This window comes from Amphiura filiformis, chromosome 7, assembly GCF_039555335.1.
Source record: "Amphiura filiformis chromosome 7, Afil_fr2py, whole genome shotgun sequence".
In the NCBI taxonomy this organism is placed as follows: domain Eukaryota; kingdom Metazoa; phylum Echinodermata; class Ophiuroidea; order Amphilepidida; family Amphiuridae; genus Amphiura; species Amphiura filiformis.
The window spans coordinates 6,942,004-6,958,377 of record NC_092634.1 but is presented as its reverse complement, the minus strand read 5'-3'; the positions used below and the strand labels follow the sequence as shown (position 1 = coordinate 6,958,377).

The 16,374-nt window shown below is 34.7% G+C and overlaps 1 protein-coding gene across 1 annotated transcript in view; it reads right to left on the bottom strand.

The window, feature by feature from the left end:
* Positions 1 to 1,990: 1,990 nt before the first annotated feature.
* Positions 1,991 to 16,374, bottom strand: part of LOC140156238 (uncharacterized) — a 28,718-nt gene continuing 14,334 nt past the window's right edge. Inside the window, exons 2-3 of the mRNA XM_072179236.1 lie at positions 15,124 to 15,277; positions 1,991 to 2,634 (exon numbers count right to left, since the gene is read on the bottom strand). Of these exons, the coding sequence (XP_072035337.1) occupies positions 2,600 to 2,634; positions 15,124 to 15,277 (189 nt within the window). The 3' untranslated portion in view covers positions 1,991 to 2,599. The remainder of the gene's footprint in view (positions 2,635 to 15,123; positions 15,278 to 16,374) is intronic.

Sequence of the window (16,374 nt, the reverse complement as noted above, 5' to 3'; positions counted from 1 at the left end):
CCCGAATCCCTTTTTACTGTATTGACTACAGAGGGCGACGTTATCAATGTTTTAGTAGTGTAACGTCGCTACTCGCGCTCGGTGAATCGCTCAAGGCATCTCACTTGTTAGATAGGGACGGTTTATAGTAATCTGCGTGTTTATTCGTCACTATGCAGAAATCATGGCGATATATATGTGGTAATCGTACAACGATCCATAATATTTAAGAAAAATTCCTTTTTTACATCATTTCAAGAGAGGGGGACTAAACAGAAGTCAGAGACATCGTGCAACGGATTGGTGATGGGCAGGTCACGTGACAAGAAACAAGGGCAATACGTGGAGTCACTGAGTGACAACCAAAGCGAAGATGTGGAAGGCAAAGACGAACATGTCGAGATGATAAACAGCTTATATAGGGGCCGAGAGGCACTACTTGGGCTAGGGTGTACAAATAGACATAAATAGAAGATTCTTGAAAAGGTCTCCATACAATAGGGGAAGAAACAACCTAGTTGAGGTGATGAACAACTACTTACCAAACGAAATAGAAACACTTGTTCTGTATAATGATTTTAAAATAGAAATTAGTTTAACTTTCCATACTTTTTTGTAGTATACGATTCGAAAAACAAAAAACATTTACACAAACGCGTTGTTATAGTAAAAAGCGTCATTAGGCTATCCTAATCTATTATGAAGACATTACCTTAATCTTCTACACAGGAAGTGTGAAATTCAAATAGGTTTACCTGAATGGGTCACTCCATTTGAAATCTACAATACCTGTGTAGAAGAATAAGATCATGTATTGTTTGTTTACCCAGGTTGGTCCGTGAGGAACACATGCTAATCCATGGAAAACCATGGACCGTTCCAAGCTCATACAAATGCACAAGCCTGGATAGCCAGTGTAGGCTAATATATGCATGTTGGCCTAGATAGCTTTGATAAACAAAGCAAGAAATGGAAGAAAATAGCTAGGAAAAAGAGAAAGAGAGAGGCCACTCCCAAACACAATTGTACAATTTTACTCTTAGCCCTTACTTCGTGAGAAAGGAAACTGGAATTCCAATCTCAGGCCCCGATTGTACGGGGTGCCTGGATTTCAATTGAAATAGCCCATTATGCGCGTTCGTTCTGTGAATTTCAATCAAAACAATAAAATCATATGATGACTACAACGAAATTGTAAAGGTCGTATAAATCAGATTCACTTTTTCTTTTTTAATTACACATATCTTTCATATCTTTTGAATTGATCGTTTTATTTCAATGGGGTTTTCTGCAAAATGCAGCTTTGTAAATGCTTGTTACAATGCAATACAAACTGAAAAATGACCGAATTCAGACTGATTTTGCTTGATCAAACCACAAATATGATTCTCAATAGACTACCCGTGTTACATGGAAGTGGAGTATAAACACTGACACAACGCACGATATGACGTATAAATATAAAATAAAATATTGACCAAAGGTCATATAAATCTTACCAAGTACACATACAGGTTTAGTGCAATGTAGGATATATATAACAGACAAAATAGTAGCCGATCCAATATATCTCACATGACTTTAAAAATTTGATTTTTTACTACTAACTACCAATAATCACACCGTGCACACACCCTGGGCTATTGCAGATGAAATCTGTACACACCTTGTAAGGAAGACTATGCCACACACAGAGAGTGTGAATTACAAATGGATCTACCTGAAGGGGTGGCTCCACCTGTGTGGGAGAAAGGGTCTTCTATAGGAGGTGTTTGCATTTCAACTGCAATAGTCCAAGCAACGGAATACACGGTGCACGACTATCTCACATATCAAATGCTTATGTTTAATAGACTCTCAGAACTTAGCACGAAATTAATGAAATTCACATAACATCCGATTTACGGAACCGGATTTGGCACATAACCTTTCTAAATACGTTTAATTTTCTTAATTACCTTCTTCATTTATACAAAAATAGTTTTAATTCTTTGAACATCTTCAACGTCAGCAAGCACACGCGAACTCATACAACAGTCAATTTGAAGAACGGGATTTAAACCAAAACCGGGAACTGACTTGCGTAATCATACTTCTCGTAACCAGCATGACAAAGGTTGACGCATGCGCATTGCATTTTACTCTTATCTTATAACAAACTAACGTATAGACCACTTTACATTATTGTTTATCAACAAAGGCGAGGGATTGGTCTGTCGATATGCCCGAACGAGCCGCTTCACTGTTCAATGGCTTTCTTGTACTATATGAAATGTGGTGGGAGATTTAAAATACACATGCCCTGAGCAGACTACGATGCGCACGCACTCTGCAGGGCAAAGAACAATGGAAAATACCATAATGCGTGCGCATACTGCCGGGCAATGACGTCACATGTCAAGTGGTCTATAGTTTATGTTGTAAGCTCTAAGAGTTATCATAGAAATAAGTAGCCGCAAATAATAATGTGTTTTGCATTTATACCACTGTACAAAAATGATTATTATTGGTTTATGAAGCGCTCATCAGTTGACAGATCTTGAAGGTGTCCGTATGTAAACATGGCAAATGCTACGTGCAATCGCTGCAGATGGAATTAGTAGCAGCCATTGATGGTGTGTCAGCAAAGAAGCTTCCATACACGGCAATCCGGACCTGCATAATGTACAACAAGCAGAAGAAATTCGATTTAGAAATAAGCTATACATTTTATTTATACATTTGGCCTTTTCAGAAAAGTTTCTGGTTTACCATGTTTACTAGCTAGGTTTTTGTTTAGTCACGTAGATATTTTCTGATTACCACTTCTGTGGAACTTTCTCCCTTCACCATTTCCTGGACACTTTACCCGAAACAAATAAACTGTTTGGTTTCAATACAAAAGCCTCATCTTCTCTGCATTAGATTTTTTGCACTTCCGTCATCCCTTGGAAATGTAATAGTTCCCACCAAATCAAACACCCTTTCACCCTATCTAATTTTAACTTTTTCATGAGAAAACTCTTAATATTTAGTACGTAATGTAGAATCAATAGCAGAAGAGGCGGGGGAGATTGGACAAAATTGACCACGTTGTAATCTTCCTTTGGCCAGTTTAGTACAGAAACATTACAGGTTTTTTTTGCTGTTATTTTTAGCCCATTACAATTAGTATTAATATATGCGTCCTTTCGCTTCCTACGCGTACCGTCCATTAAAAAAGAGTGGTAATGAAAACAGAAATTATAATAGCCATTCTTGTGTTAAATAGAACAGAAATACAGTTAGGGTAGGTTTTTAATTTAAATTTTCTTACGATAATAAAGTGAGTGTCTGAACAATCGCCACGAAAGTATGGAGCACTTCAACAGAATGCTACCCTATTGAGTGCTCATGAAACGTCAAATGTTTTAGTCTATCCATAATTTATGCAGCAGCTAAAATACATGATAAAAAATATGTCTAGAGTATAGAGAATTATTAACGTGTATTATTCCAAGATAATTGTGATAATTGTGTCCAGTTAATTAATGTACTTGTATTTATATTGGTAAAACACCAAAGCGTAAAGTGAAAAATGTTCGCCCGTTTTTAAGTGTGCGTTTTTATAATTATATAACAGTAACTGTCACAGATGTTTTTCATGATTTGTATCAGCCGTAAACATGGTAAAACTATAATAGAAACTGTCCATTAATTTGTAGTTTTAAACAAGTTTTAAAATAGGGCCTAATACAAAAATATGTAAGTGAAAAAGACACCAGGAATATTCTGTTAAACAACAAAAAATTGTAATTTCAACCAAAAAAAAGACGTCTGTTTAAAAAAAAATGTTTGAAAAAAACGGACAATTACTGACAGACAGCGACAATTTTACGTCTTTTCAGGAAATATTTCTAACAGTGTATATCGAGGGTTGAGAGGCACAAAGCTTCAACTCACAATCACCTGCTCCCACAAAATGAGCATAAAGGCGCCAGAAGATTCAGTTCATTTATCACAACAAATTTCAATCGAAAACAAAAGAGGTGGAGGAAATGTTGATTTTTGAAGACCAAAGCAAGGAGCCAATGTTATGCTCATTTTGTGAGAGCTGATCATAGTGAGTTACGGCTTTCTGGTTCTGCACACTCGATATGTTCTATATTTTAACCCCGCAACGGAAACGATGAGGATTGTTTTAGAGCATAGAGATCAATGTAATAGCTTTTATCTTCAATTTACAGTAAAACATTAAACAACTCTGTTCCAAATGCTCCTTGTTATCTTAAATGGTTTTACATAGCTTTCGGTTAATGGATTGCTTGGCTTAAGTATTATGTATTATTAATGTTGTTACGGACACAACAATGTTAGCCGTTGTTAACGATTAGTGATCGTTTTGGTTTTATAGGTACAGTATATATAATGTACGATACAACTTACAAGCCTTCCTAAATAATTTATTCAAATTGCATACAAAATAAATGTATATAACATTTAACGTTACCGTACCCAACTTCCTGAGTTGAATTCAAAGTCACAATGTGGGAAAGAAAGCATTGTTTTCTGCTCTAGTCTTGTGCAATTACCTTTAAAAAATCATCAAAATCTCCGTCTTTAACCTCAATGCAATTCGAGAATTACATGTGTATTACATGTACCACAAAACGACCTGTTCATTCGATACGATTTCAAATGTTAAGACATTACCAGCTAAATTGTAGAGGTCGTGACCGTCTAAATTGGCTATTTAATACGAGCAATATTATGTATTTGACTCATTCTATGCATTTTTATTATCTATATATTTCTATCTTATAACAATGTGGGTGAGTAAACTTAGATTTAGAGTGTAAGTATGCAGGACTGTATCCAGAAGGGGTTGGTGCGGTAAGCTTAAAAAAACTATGAGGAACAGAAAATATTGTAAAATTTCAAATTGCAGCAAATATTAAATAATGAAAGTTCAATATTACTAAGCACTAGATAGTTAGTTACGCAGTATTCTAATTCACATCTATAGGTTTTTGCTAGTCCTAAACTTCTCTAGTCCGAAGATAGGATCCGCTAGTCAATAAAATCCGCTAATCCAAAAAAAGGGATCGCTAGTGCGAAGGTTAGAATTTGGACTAGATTTAAGTTGGGGTCCGGGCTAGGGTTAGGGTTAGGGCTAGGTTTAGGTTTAGGGTTAGGAAAAGGGGTAGGTTATGGTAAGGGTTAGTGTGCTCTCGAACTTTTCAGATTAGCGACATCGTTTTATTTTCGGACTAGCGGACTACTAGCCTGGTATTATAAAAACAGGAATTAAATGTGATGTCCGTTTATTCCAAGTGTGGAACCAACTTCAGCGTGTTATGTTGATCGCAAACCAAGGCTAAAACATCTTTTACAAAATTTCACTTTAGAATGCACAACAAACCACACTGTTTCTTTTTAAGTTAACAAAATTTCAATCTTGAATGAAAACTATGATTTGGCAATGCTCTTGCCTATAAACATGAATGCATACACTAGGAACCCCCAAAGGCGATAAAGTACCCATTTTTGGCGAGAAATGCCGAGGCGAGGCGAGATATGACGAGGAAAGGCGAGGTAGCCTATTATAAATTGAGTCAACATGATAACAATGGGTGTTAATTGGGTGCTACTTATATCCAAACAAAATATCTGTGGCAGGTATGGATGTACTGGATGTACCTCGCCTTTCCATGCCATTTCTCGCATTTCCTCGCCTTTCCACGCCAAACTTGCTCAGAATCTGATTAAGACTTAATTTATTTATCTCAACCTCGCCATTCCTCGCCTTTTATAATGGGCTACCTCGCCTTTCCTCGCCCTTTCTCGCCTAGCCTCGCCATTTGTCGCAAAAAATGGGTACTTCCTTTGAGGGTTCCTAGTGATACAATCAATGAATTACAACAATTTACAATGTTTACTTTTCTGGTTCCTCATAATTATCAAGTGCTCCGGACGACTGGTGTATTATACTGATTCAAATTTATCCAGTGAAGTCCACTGTCCAACGTGAACTTATTCTTTGTGTACAAATCCTTGAGCATATGATAATTTTCAAAACGAGGCTGCTTTCACCGTTCATTCACTTTCCTCAGGAAACAGGCATGCATCCACTCTGTTTCCACTGTCTAAAAACCTTAAGCTAGTCAACAGAAGAATAATTCCGAATTTGGGAAAGGTTCACACTTTGGCGTAATAGAACATTATTGGCTATGCAAATTGACTGGCTCACAGTGACTGACAAGTATCATAATACGAACTCGACTATAGAGTATGGTATTTGTAAAAGTCATAATAATAAAAAATAAAATTGTTTTTAATCAGAAAGGATTATCCCGATTGTATCACAGCATCGCCATATGCTAAAGACGCTAGTCGAGCTAGCAAAAACCAGGTGAGGGTAAAAAATAGAAGTTAGTGTTGAAGTTTTAGAAATAAAGCAAACAATATTAACATAGCTAGTATTTATGATTAAATAGTTTTAAAACTCTTTCATCATAAATACTAGCTATGTTAATATTGTTTGCTTTATTTCTAAAGTCATTTCTAATGTCCTTGTTTTACTGCTGCTGTCATTTCTTTTCATAGGTTCGACAAATACAAAAATATATATGCAATTGTATCCTTTTAGTATAGTCCCTTTCATAGAACGGCAAATAAGTAATTTTGATCTGTGGCAGTGTCCAAGAATCGCATGGAGGTAATTCCAAGAAAATGTTAAATTGCTGGCAATTGGTTGTGTTGCTTTGTTGAAGGATTGTAACATTACCATTACTAACAGGTGGTTTTTCACAAATGTAAATTTGGAAATACTGTAATTATGTTTCAGTTACACTTTAAATATAATAACTTATTTGAAAAATCATAGTCATTGAATAGCTAAAAACAATCCATGCAATTCGGGTTTTTTTAATTTGAATAGGCAAATCGTTTGTAACATGCATAAGGTTTCACTTTCTCTTCCAACCAATATTTGGTACCGACTAAATGATTTAAATGTTTTAACTCTTCAAATGAACTATAAATGTTGTATACATCATTTATATCATAAAATAGGGTTACTCTTTTACAAGCTGACGTCACTTAAATTCTACTCGAACCGACGGAAGTCAACATTTTCATCAGGTACATCATTTGATCTTTATATCAAACATTCTTTGTTGATGGTAGTCTCCATTCAATACCGGAAGCTTCGTTACATCATATTCCTACTTTAAGTATGGTTAGTCATGAAGAAATTATCTATAAACTTATCTATTGAAGTTGAAGAAACGCGTAGTTAATAAGGAAAGCGACAAACAATGCCACAAATCATTACTTTACAAGACCGATGGAGGTTATCTCAGTAACTGGAGAACTGCACTTATAAATGGACTCTCAAATATCTCAAAATGACGTACAACAGACTTATTATATATGAAGTTTCGACAGCATTGTAAGGGAAATACATGTTATGATTTGATTGTTTACAAAGTGTATGCATTAATAACCATTTGTAACGTAAGACGGATGTCCAAACTACTTTATGAACTTGTATTTGCGCATAGATTATATTTTCAAATGGATTGCATAATGTATAATATATAAAAAGAATAACAAAGGGAGTCCGTAAGGACTATTGGTCCAATTATGTATGTCTCACCTGAAGGCGGAACGGTGTTAAATAAATACAAACGGGAATAAGGTTAAATGAATAAAACAACATGGAAACGGAAAATCACTAGCTAAGCAGCAAAAAAAATGTTTTTAATTTGACATAAATTACATCATAAGGGATCGGATAGCAACGTTTGCACAGTATTTTTTGTTGGACCTGCGAGCACATCAAACACACCAAATTGCATTCTGAATACGAGGAATGTCCTTCTGATATCAAATAATTTTGATTTTTTTTTTTTTAAGTTCGTGATATAATACAAATTTTTAGATAAATTATTTAAAATTGATATTTTGGACATAAATAAGAAAGTAAGAAAAGTTGGACTAAATCCCTCAAATATTGAACGCTTATAATGATGATAATATGCCCTTCAAACAAAGAAAGTCCGCAGTTATGTACCCGTCTTACACCAAAACCTGATCTTATTATGATAATATGATTGATACGGTCGTATGTAGAATCTTGTTAGCTCCAATTTGATGCCAAATGTGCTACCAAAAGCTCTAAATTGACAAAGATTGATACCGGTATATGAACGCTGGTGAATTTTCAAAAGTTGCAAATCAAAACGATGTACGCGGTCGCAATTGCTGAGCGTGGTCAAACTTGTCTGTGTGCACAGTGTTACGGGTATGAAATACCCAAGGTCAAAATCACCTCTTCTAAGGCCACAAACACACTGATAAATAATTCATTATATACCTCATATACAGATTCTTGTCATCTGATTGGTTGAAAGTGCGGTCATTGAATAAGCTATCCCCTCAAAAAACTATTGACAGATCATGGAAACGCACTATTAACCGGTCACGTGCGTACCGATCAAACTGCGCAGTCGCAACATCCGTGTACATCCATTCGGTATATAAAACAAAAATTGACTGCTTTATAACCATGCCCCTAAAAGCAGTCAATATCTGTATATTAAATACCAATGTATTATTAATGAAAAAAGTATACTATGATTGGTCAATGCCTTTAACATACAAAACATATTAGATGGAACAAGATGTGAAAATTTTTGTAATAATGATAAATACCAAAATCTTGTTCTTAATTCTGAAGTATTATCCAGACTTATGTCCCATGATGACCACCTTTAGGCTTGCGTAATCATTTGTGTACAGAATCCTTGTACAGATGCTGCTTTCACGATTCACTCACTTTCTTCAGGATCAGGAACAGTTATTCTCCCTTCTCTTTTCCATTTAGGCCTAAAACAAATTGTTTGATTGGCGTGACATAAAAAAATTAGGGTAGGTAGGTCGGGATCTTTTTTATTTTGTTTTTTATACTTTTAAAGCTTTAAATTGCGTTTGATAATGGCACAAAAAGGTCAGAGTCATGTTACGCCAATCAAACATTTTTAGGCCTTACATGACTGCCGTGTTGTCATAAACCAGACTTTAGCATGTTAACAGGAGAACAGTATATCCCCTTTTTGAGATAGATGCGCACTTTGGCGTACGACAATTTCCTTTTGCAAAACCCGAATAAATAAGCCTGATCCTTAAATTTCTTTGACTACTGTAATTTTTTTTTAACTTACATTGATCAACTTGACTTGACTACTGTAATAATAACAAATTGGGCAGACCACATTCTATTGATAGCTCATTCCTACATAATTTAGTACAAAAACTTTTCATATGATACAATACAATGATCAGATCGTGTTATCTGGGAATTCCCAAGTTAATAATAGTTCTGACTGACTTTGTTGTTTGATTACATGGGGGGAATTCCTATCTCTCATGAAATGGTTTTAAATGAAATCAAAGTAAACGATCATATTAAGGTTATTAATTATTTTAAACTGTTGTGATTTGGTAGTTCACAGCATCTTACGAATGGTAGTGAACTTTGGCAAAAACTGCATTGCTCAATTCATAGCGAGCGTGTAGAAGAATTAAAATATCACAGATATACATTTATAGGTGCTGCGATTCTTGAGTTACGTTGTAAAGAGGGCTGAAATAACAACACTTTTGTAAAACGTACATAACTACTTAACAACAATAAATTAAGCAAGTTTGCAAAGTATACGATTTGTAGAATGAACTTTTGCAAAACATCAAGGTGTTAATTGTCAATAATATATTGATCTAGATAATGAAAATCGATTTTTAGGTTGCTTCGACCAACAATACCTCGTCTACCCTTAAGGTACATCACAACATTACAGCGTACCGAGAACGTCCTTTCTTAACAATCAGCTTCTTTCTTTTTTTTTTTTTAATTAACGGGAAGATATATTTGGCTATGATTGTCAATCGTTGAGGATTTTATCAATAGTATCAAGAGTATGTGCGTATGTTACATATGAATATTAATTAATTATTTAACATGTTTAAAAGAATGCTTCAGTTTCAGTTTCAATTTATTTATTTACAATATCAACAACGCAATGAAAAGACATATAAAACATAATGGATGGATGACCAAAAAAGGACAAAGCTCCAGAACACTTTGGCCATCCTGAAGAGTAATATTAACAAAATACAAAATAGTGCAGATTCCACTTTTGTCCCATATTTCTCCAGTTTAGTTTCAATAGGCCTATGCTAAAATTTTCGCGCGCATTTGTACCATAAGGTTCACTGTACTGGGTACTTTTTAAAAATCAACCCTCTTTATGTCAAAAAGAAATCTACGCCACTGCTTAAGTGTGTGCATAAGAACGAATAAATGCAGAGAAAGGAAAAGAAAGGAATGAATAAACAAAATAATTAGTTATTATTATAGAATCTAAGCATATAACAGCACTAGGCAGCCATTTAATGATGCCAAAACCTTAATACGTTACGTAATTAAAACACCCAGTCAGATATATTTCACACCTGCCAAACACAAGTCACCCAATTTCGATAACTGGACGTTGAATGTACACTTTCATGAATATTGATAGGCAAAATTTTCCAATATGTCAGCGCTAAAATCGGACACAAAAGTAAAATAGACCCTGCAGTGCGTTGGTTGGGCAAGATCACATACGGGAAGAACAAACAAGCATGCAAAAAAAGTATGAGCAGCAAGATATGCGAGCAAATGACACGAAAAGGGCAGAATGGTCGGGGAAAAGGTCTGGAAGTGCGGACTACAGATAGATAATACTATTAAATAATTTGAATAACTATTAGTACATAAAATAATCACCACTTTATGATAATTAGACAGGAACTGTGATGTGTGGTTGATGGTGCGGTTAACCTGAAACTTTTTGCTTTACATACTCTTGAGACAAGAGAAGTTGTTCTTAGGCATTTTATTATGTTGAGGAACAGAATAAAAGTGAGTGGCCCGAGTTGTTCAACTAGTGTTTTCTATTTTACATAGACGCCTATCATCAAAACATCTGTGTTAAATTGCTACATACATTTACCGTTTCAATGTTAGATTGAAGCAAAAACATGAGTCGTAATCATTTTTTCTCTTCATTTGTTAGACGTGATGCAAACAAATAAGGAAACGTAAAGTAATACCAATTTAGATTCTCAAGCAGGACAAACTATTTTGATATGGTCATGCCATCATACGATAGTAGGTTAAAAAGGTGTTAAAATAATTATTTTATGCTTAATGCAGACAATCCATCAATTTAGTGGTATAATTAATATCTATGTTTTGAATAAAAAAGAAAAAAGAATATAAGAATAAGACATGCATTTGGCTTCTGTATGCGTGAAAAACCTTGAGATTCTACGTATTTACAAAGGCGAGGAATAATACAGGGTGTCCCTGAAAAGACTGTATCGTCGGAAATATAATTGCTTGGGTATTTTAATGCCACAACTAAACATAACTAAATAACTGGTATGGTGGGGGAATAAATCATCTATAACACACTTTTTAAATTTTGACAATTGACCACCCGTTCTTGAAATATAAGAATTTTACGAAACTCCCTCATTTTCAAACCTTTCCATGGATTCAAATATCAATCGATGATCTGTATTCGAAGTGCTAATCACTGCGTATCATTAGCTCATGAGGCGTCTATTGTCATTGACAGATATTGACTCCGTGGAACGGACTGAAAATGAGGTAGTTTCGTAAAATTCTTCTATTTAAAAAACGGGCCGGTCAATTGTCAAAATTAAAAAGTATGTGATAGCGGATATATTCCTCAACCACATCAGTTATTTAGTTATGTTTGGTTTATGCGTTAGAATACCCAAAACATTCAGTTCCCGACGATACAGTTCTTTCAGGGACACTCTGTATTAGTATTAGTATTAGTATTAGTATTAGTATTAGTATTAGTATTAGTACATTTTTTTAGTTTGAATTCAGTTTGTTCTTGATCAGTAGTAGGGTTCTTTTTATCATACTCAATAAGATTTGCACATATCAAAAAGACTGAAGACTGCGTGCCATTAAGTAATAATTTGTTAATAGTGCAATTAATAATATTGTTGTTGTTTTCAAATATTACTGTATTTCTTTCTCTTTATATAGATATGAGCTTGTCATATTTGCGACTTGCATCTGTTACTTTGAAACATTTTAATATCCATAAAATTTAAAAATAAATAATATCAATCAAAACCTACCACAAGGCAGCATCTGCGCTTATATGTTAATAAATGCGTATCATTTGTTGGGTGAAATTGTACATAAAATACACGCGTACTGAGATGTTGATGTGTCTAATCCCCGGGTCTAGTCATGCACGAGTAAGAATCATGTCGTGTGAAATGGCAACATTTTTAAAAGTTGGCTCAATGCCCAGATCAGGGATTAAAGCATATTCATTCCAAATATGAGGCCAGTAGTATGGTAGAGTTTTGCTTCCATGTTTTTTTTTTTAATTCCGGAATTTATGAAAATATGAAATATGAGAAAATGAACTTTAAAGTTTACAAAATCAATAATGAATTTTAATAAGCTAATTAACATAATTTTGATGATTAGAATGTGATTATTTTTACTGTTGTAACATTTTGATATTTAATGCAACAATATGTTGATCTTTGATTAATTTGTATTCAATGATATCTAAAATATCACTGCTTGAAAACAATAGATTACATGGATAACACTAATTATGAATTATTTTCGCATTTTCTAAGGACAATTTTTCATTTGTAAAATATGAACGGAATGTTCAACTTTGATCAAATATACTGCGCCAAGAAAGTATCCTTACACTTGGAAAAATAATCATAATTTCAAAACTGGACCGTATTGGGATAAATTTGTTTTTGTAATAGATGCATTATCTAATCCTGCACATATTATGACACCACATTGAATGTGACCTCAAGAAGTAAAGTTACAAGCAATTGAACAGACGAAGGTCCAGTTTTAAAAGTGACAAATTGGCCTATACAACATGTACAAGGCGCAAAAAGATTTCAACAAGTGCAACAAAGAGACAACACAGTTTCTTCAATGAAACTTAACTTAAAGCAGTATTCATTTCAGTTTTTACTTCTCTGTACTTTTCATAACTTGCATTTTATTCGTCAGCTCTTTTGATTCAGTTTTCTTTTGTTCCTTTTGTTTTAAATTAAAGGCACACACAAATTAGCCATTTACCACTCTCAAACCAAATGTCTAGTCCGTGGAATTTTGAATAGGCCAGTGTGTCACTTTTAAAACTGGACCTTCATTTAATCAAATGCTTGTAACTTTGCTTCTTGAAGTCACATTGAATTCAATGGAGTGTCAAAATGTGCCGGATTAGATAGTGCATCTATGAAAAATACAAATTTACCCCAATATGGTTCAGTTTAGAAATTGGGATTATTTTTCCAAGTGTAAGGATACTTTCTTGGCGCAGTATAAAAAGTAAACGAAAGCTAAATGTTTGGAGAATATCATACGGAAACCTCATAAAATGACATCTACCACCTTTTAAGACAACAAAATTTCATTAGGCAATAAACCCGTCTTTATCCTACTGAATGAAGTTAAATTTCAATATAATGAAATATATCTAAATGTTATGCTGTAAAAGACATAACTATGACTTTACTTCTGTGCGCACATCTGTCCTTAATTTCATCATATTTGGGCCATTGTAGACCTCTAGCTATAATCGCTATCAATACTGCAATCCAAATAGCAGGTGCTCAAATAACGGACAGCAAAACCCTATAATAGGCAAAAGATGTCCCTGAACTGGTCATCCATTCTGCCGTCAAATACTATTACGTTCTAGTCGTCCAGGGATTAGTTCATTAGTAGAACAGCGCCGCCTTCACCTTGTGAAATCTAATTTTAAATGCTTCTCACAAAAGTGCTCAATTCTATGAAGCTGAATTTATACTCCATCGCTGAGCGATGAGCGATTGGTATTTGCCCAATAAGGTAGTTGGATTTTCCCAACGCAACAAAAATCGCTCTATCTCATTGGCTAAAAACCAATCGCTATCGCCTAGCAATGGAACATAAATTCAGCTTGATTATTTCTACTGGGTGCACAGATATGTCGGAGTTAACGATTTCTCACGAAATTAGGCTGTTCCAGTTGAAATCCATACACCCCTATGGAAAACATCACCTTAATCTAAGACACAGGGGTGTGAAATTCTAGTCAACCGATGGCTACTGTTGTATAAGGCTCACTCGGGGGCTCACTCAGTCATTTAATGAGGCAATACAAACGATCGAATTCGGTGTTGAAATGAGTAAAATTTTGAGTTACACCTTTTCAATGTAAAATAAATTTTCTTGACCAAATGATAAGCAAAATTTTTTCAGTAAATGTCAGAAGAAAAGTATAATGCTTGATACTGTATATTTTTTTCTAACCCTGATATTAAACTTAGGTGTGAAATTTAGGCTTCTAGTGTAAGATTTTCGATTTTCATAGGTTTCAACTTGCCCAGCGAGCTTTTTTTGGTGTCAACGTTTTTGCTTTTCAAAGTAACATAAGTCAGTAACGAAAGATATCTCCCAACTTTCTAAAGCATAGTTTTGTCATAATTACGGTTTTGATTGCACCATTTTTCAATTCCGACTACCAATTTTGTCAAAATCAACTCGCGAATGTACGTATGGATGGATGATTTTTCAAGCCACAATAAACAATATCGATTATTTTTGCTGGTTATATTAGAAATGGAGTACTGAAGTACTGCCAGTAGCAAGTGAAAATATGTGAAGAGCTCTTAAAAGCTTTTAAACACACAATGACATGTTCGTTTTACGCGGGCTTTAGATGTCGACATTTTCCCATGATGCACTGCGTATTTTGGCCTCTCCCCAGCTACCGCTGGAGGCGCATCGTATTGTGAATCGACCGAATTAATCTGCAAGAAATGTTTGTACATAAACATTATGTAGCCAGAGGTTTCCAGTGATATAAAAATCTCAACTTTTTTGTGAAAAGAGTGGGGATGATGCTGTGGATCACGAAATGTCCTTTTAATTGCTTATATCTTTTGAACCATTTTTGTTTTTCAACTTCACAATCACCCTACATGTACTGAGTCTGTGACTGATTTTCTAAAGATTTATCTAGCTTTAGCATTGTTAACATTACATTTCTTTTTGCTTACGTTTTGATATCCTGCTAGCTGCATTTTCAAATGACCTTCGTAATTCATCCAAATCTTCAATTCTTTGTACTATTCTCTGAATGACTAGTTGTAAGCTGTTCACATCTGTATTTAACTCGGTGTCTATTGTCCCAGGCCGTGACAAATCAAAAATCTGCAATAAACAAGAAGAATTAAAAGAGATGTCAGATTTTAATACTGTAGGCATTTATATATGGCATCATGAAAGTTCTATTTCCTCTGTTGGCATTCAACTTCATTGCCTCAAACACAGCACATCAGATAAGGCAGTTTCCATGGCAACGGACATTTATACTAATCTTTAAACAAATACAAAAGATGGGCATAAAATGTAACATGTTTGGTTAGAAAATGAGAAAAGTCCTTATATTAAATAGGGAGACTATTGCCATGCACACAAAATAAAACGCGCGGGTTACAAAATTGCCGATCTGACAGAAAAGATTGCAAAGACTCTTCTGAACATTTTGATATGTGTCCATTTGAAAAACTGTGTCTCACGTAACAGTTCTTAGCAGCGGATCATATATGTGACCTGTGCACCCTACGTATGAGAAGTCTCGCGGGAAAACCAGCGGATCATCGCATTACTGAAGAAGTATCCCGACAAGGAAGACGATACTGTCGAAGTGAGTAGAATTTCATTGGATTTGTCCACATAATTGAGAACTTAAGTTTACTTCACAATCCTGATGAATTTGTTTCAAAGGGTAATTCCACTCTTGATATTGGTATGGTTTATATCTTACGTTGTTTTAATGTGTAGTAATGATGTTCGGGATTACCCCACTCTCCCCTATAGTGTCCGCTTCATTTACTTACGTCATCAGCCCGCTGCCTTGAAAATTAATTTCGCTTCGAACGGGGGAAGGAAACGTACGAGCCCGATCTTAAACAACACAATTTCTCTTTTTTCAGGAGAAATACGCATAAAAAATTGCAACGAGTGTCGACTTATAATGTAATAATTATTCTCTTCGAATGGAGATAAACTTGTTTTTGCAATAGATATGCCCTTTACCAAAGGAATATAAGCACAACATGTTGAGGTTTATGTTTTATATTATACTTCTTCTTTTGAAATGCCTAGTTGCTGCAGTCAACAAAGACTTATAATCAACCGAGGATGAAAGTAAGTTAGTAACAGGTCCGGGGTATTTAAACATATCACTGGTTTGAGTCCCATTGATCATGTTGATGCCGTGGAAACTGTTTTCTTTCCATTCCAAT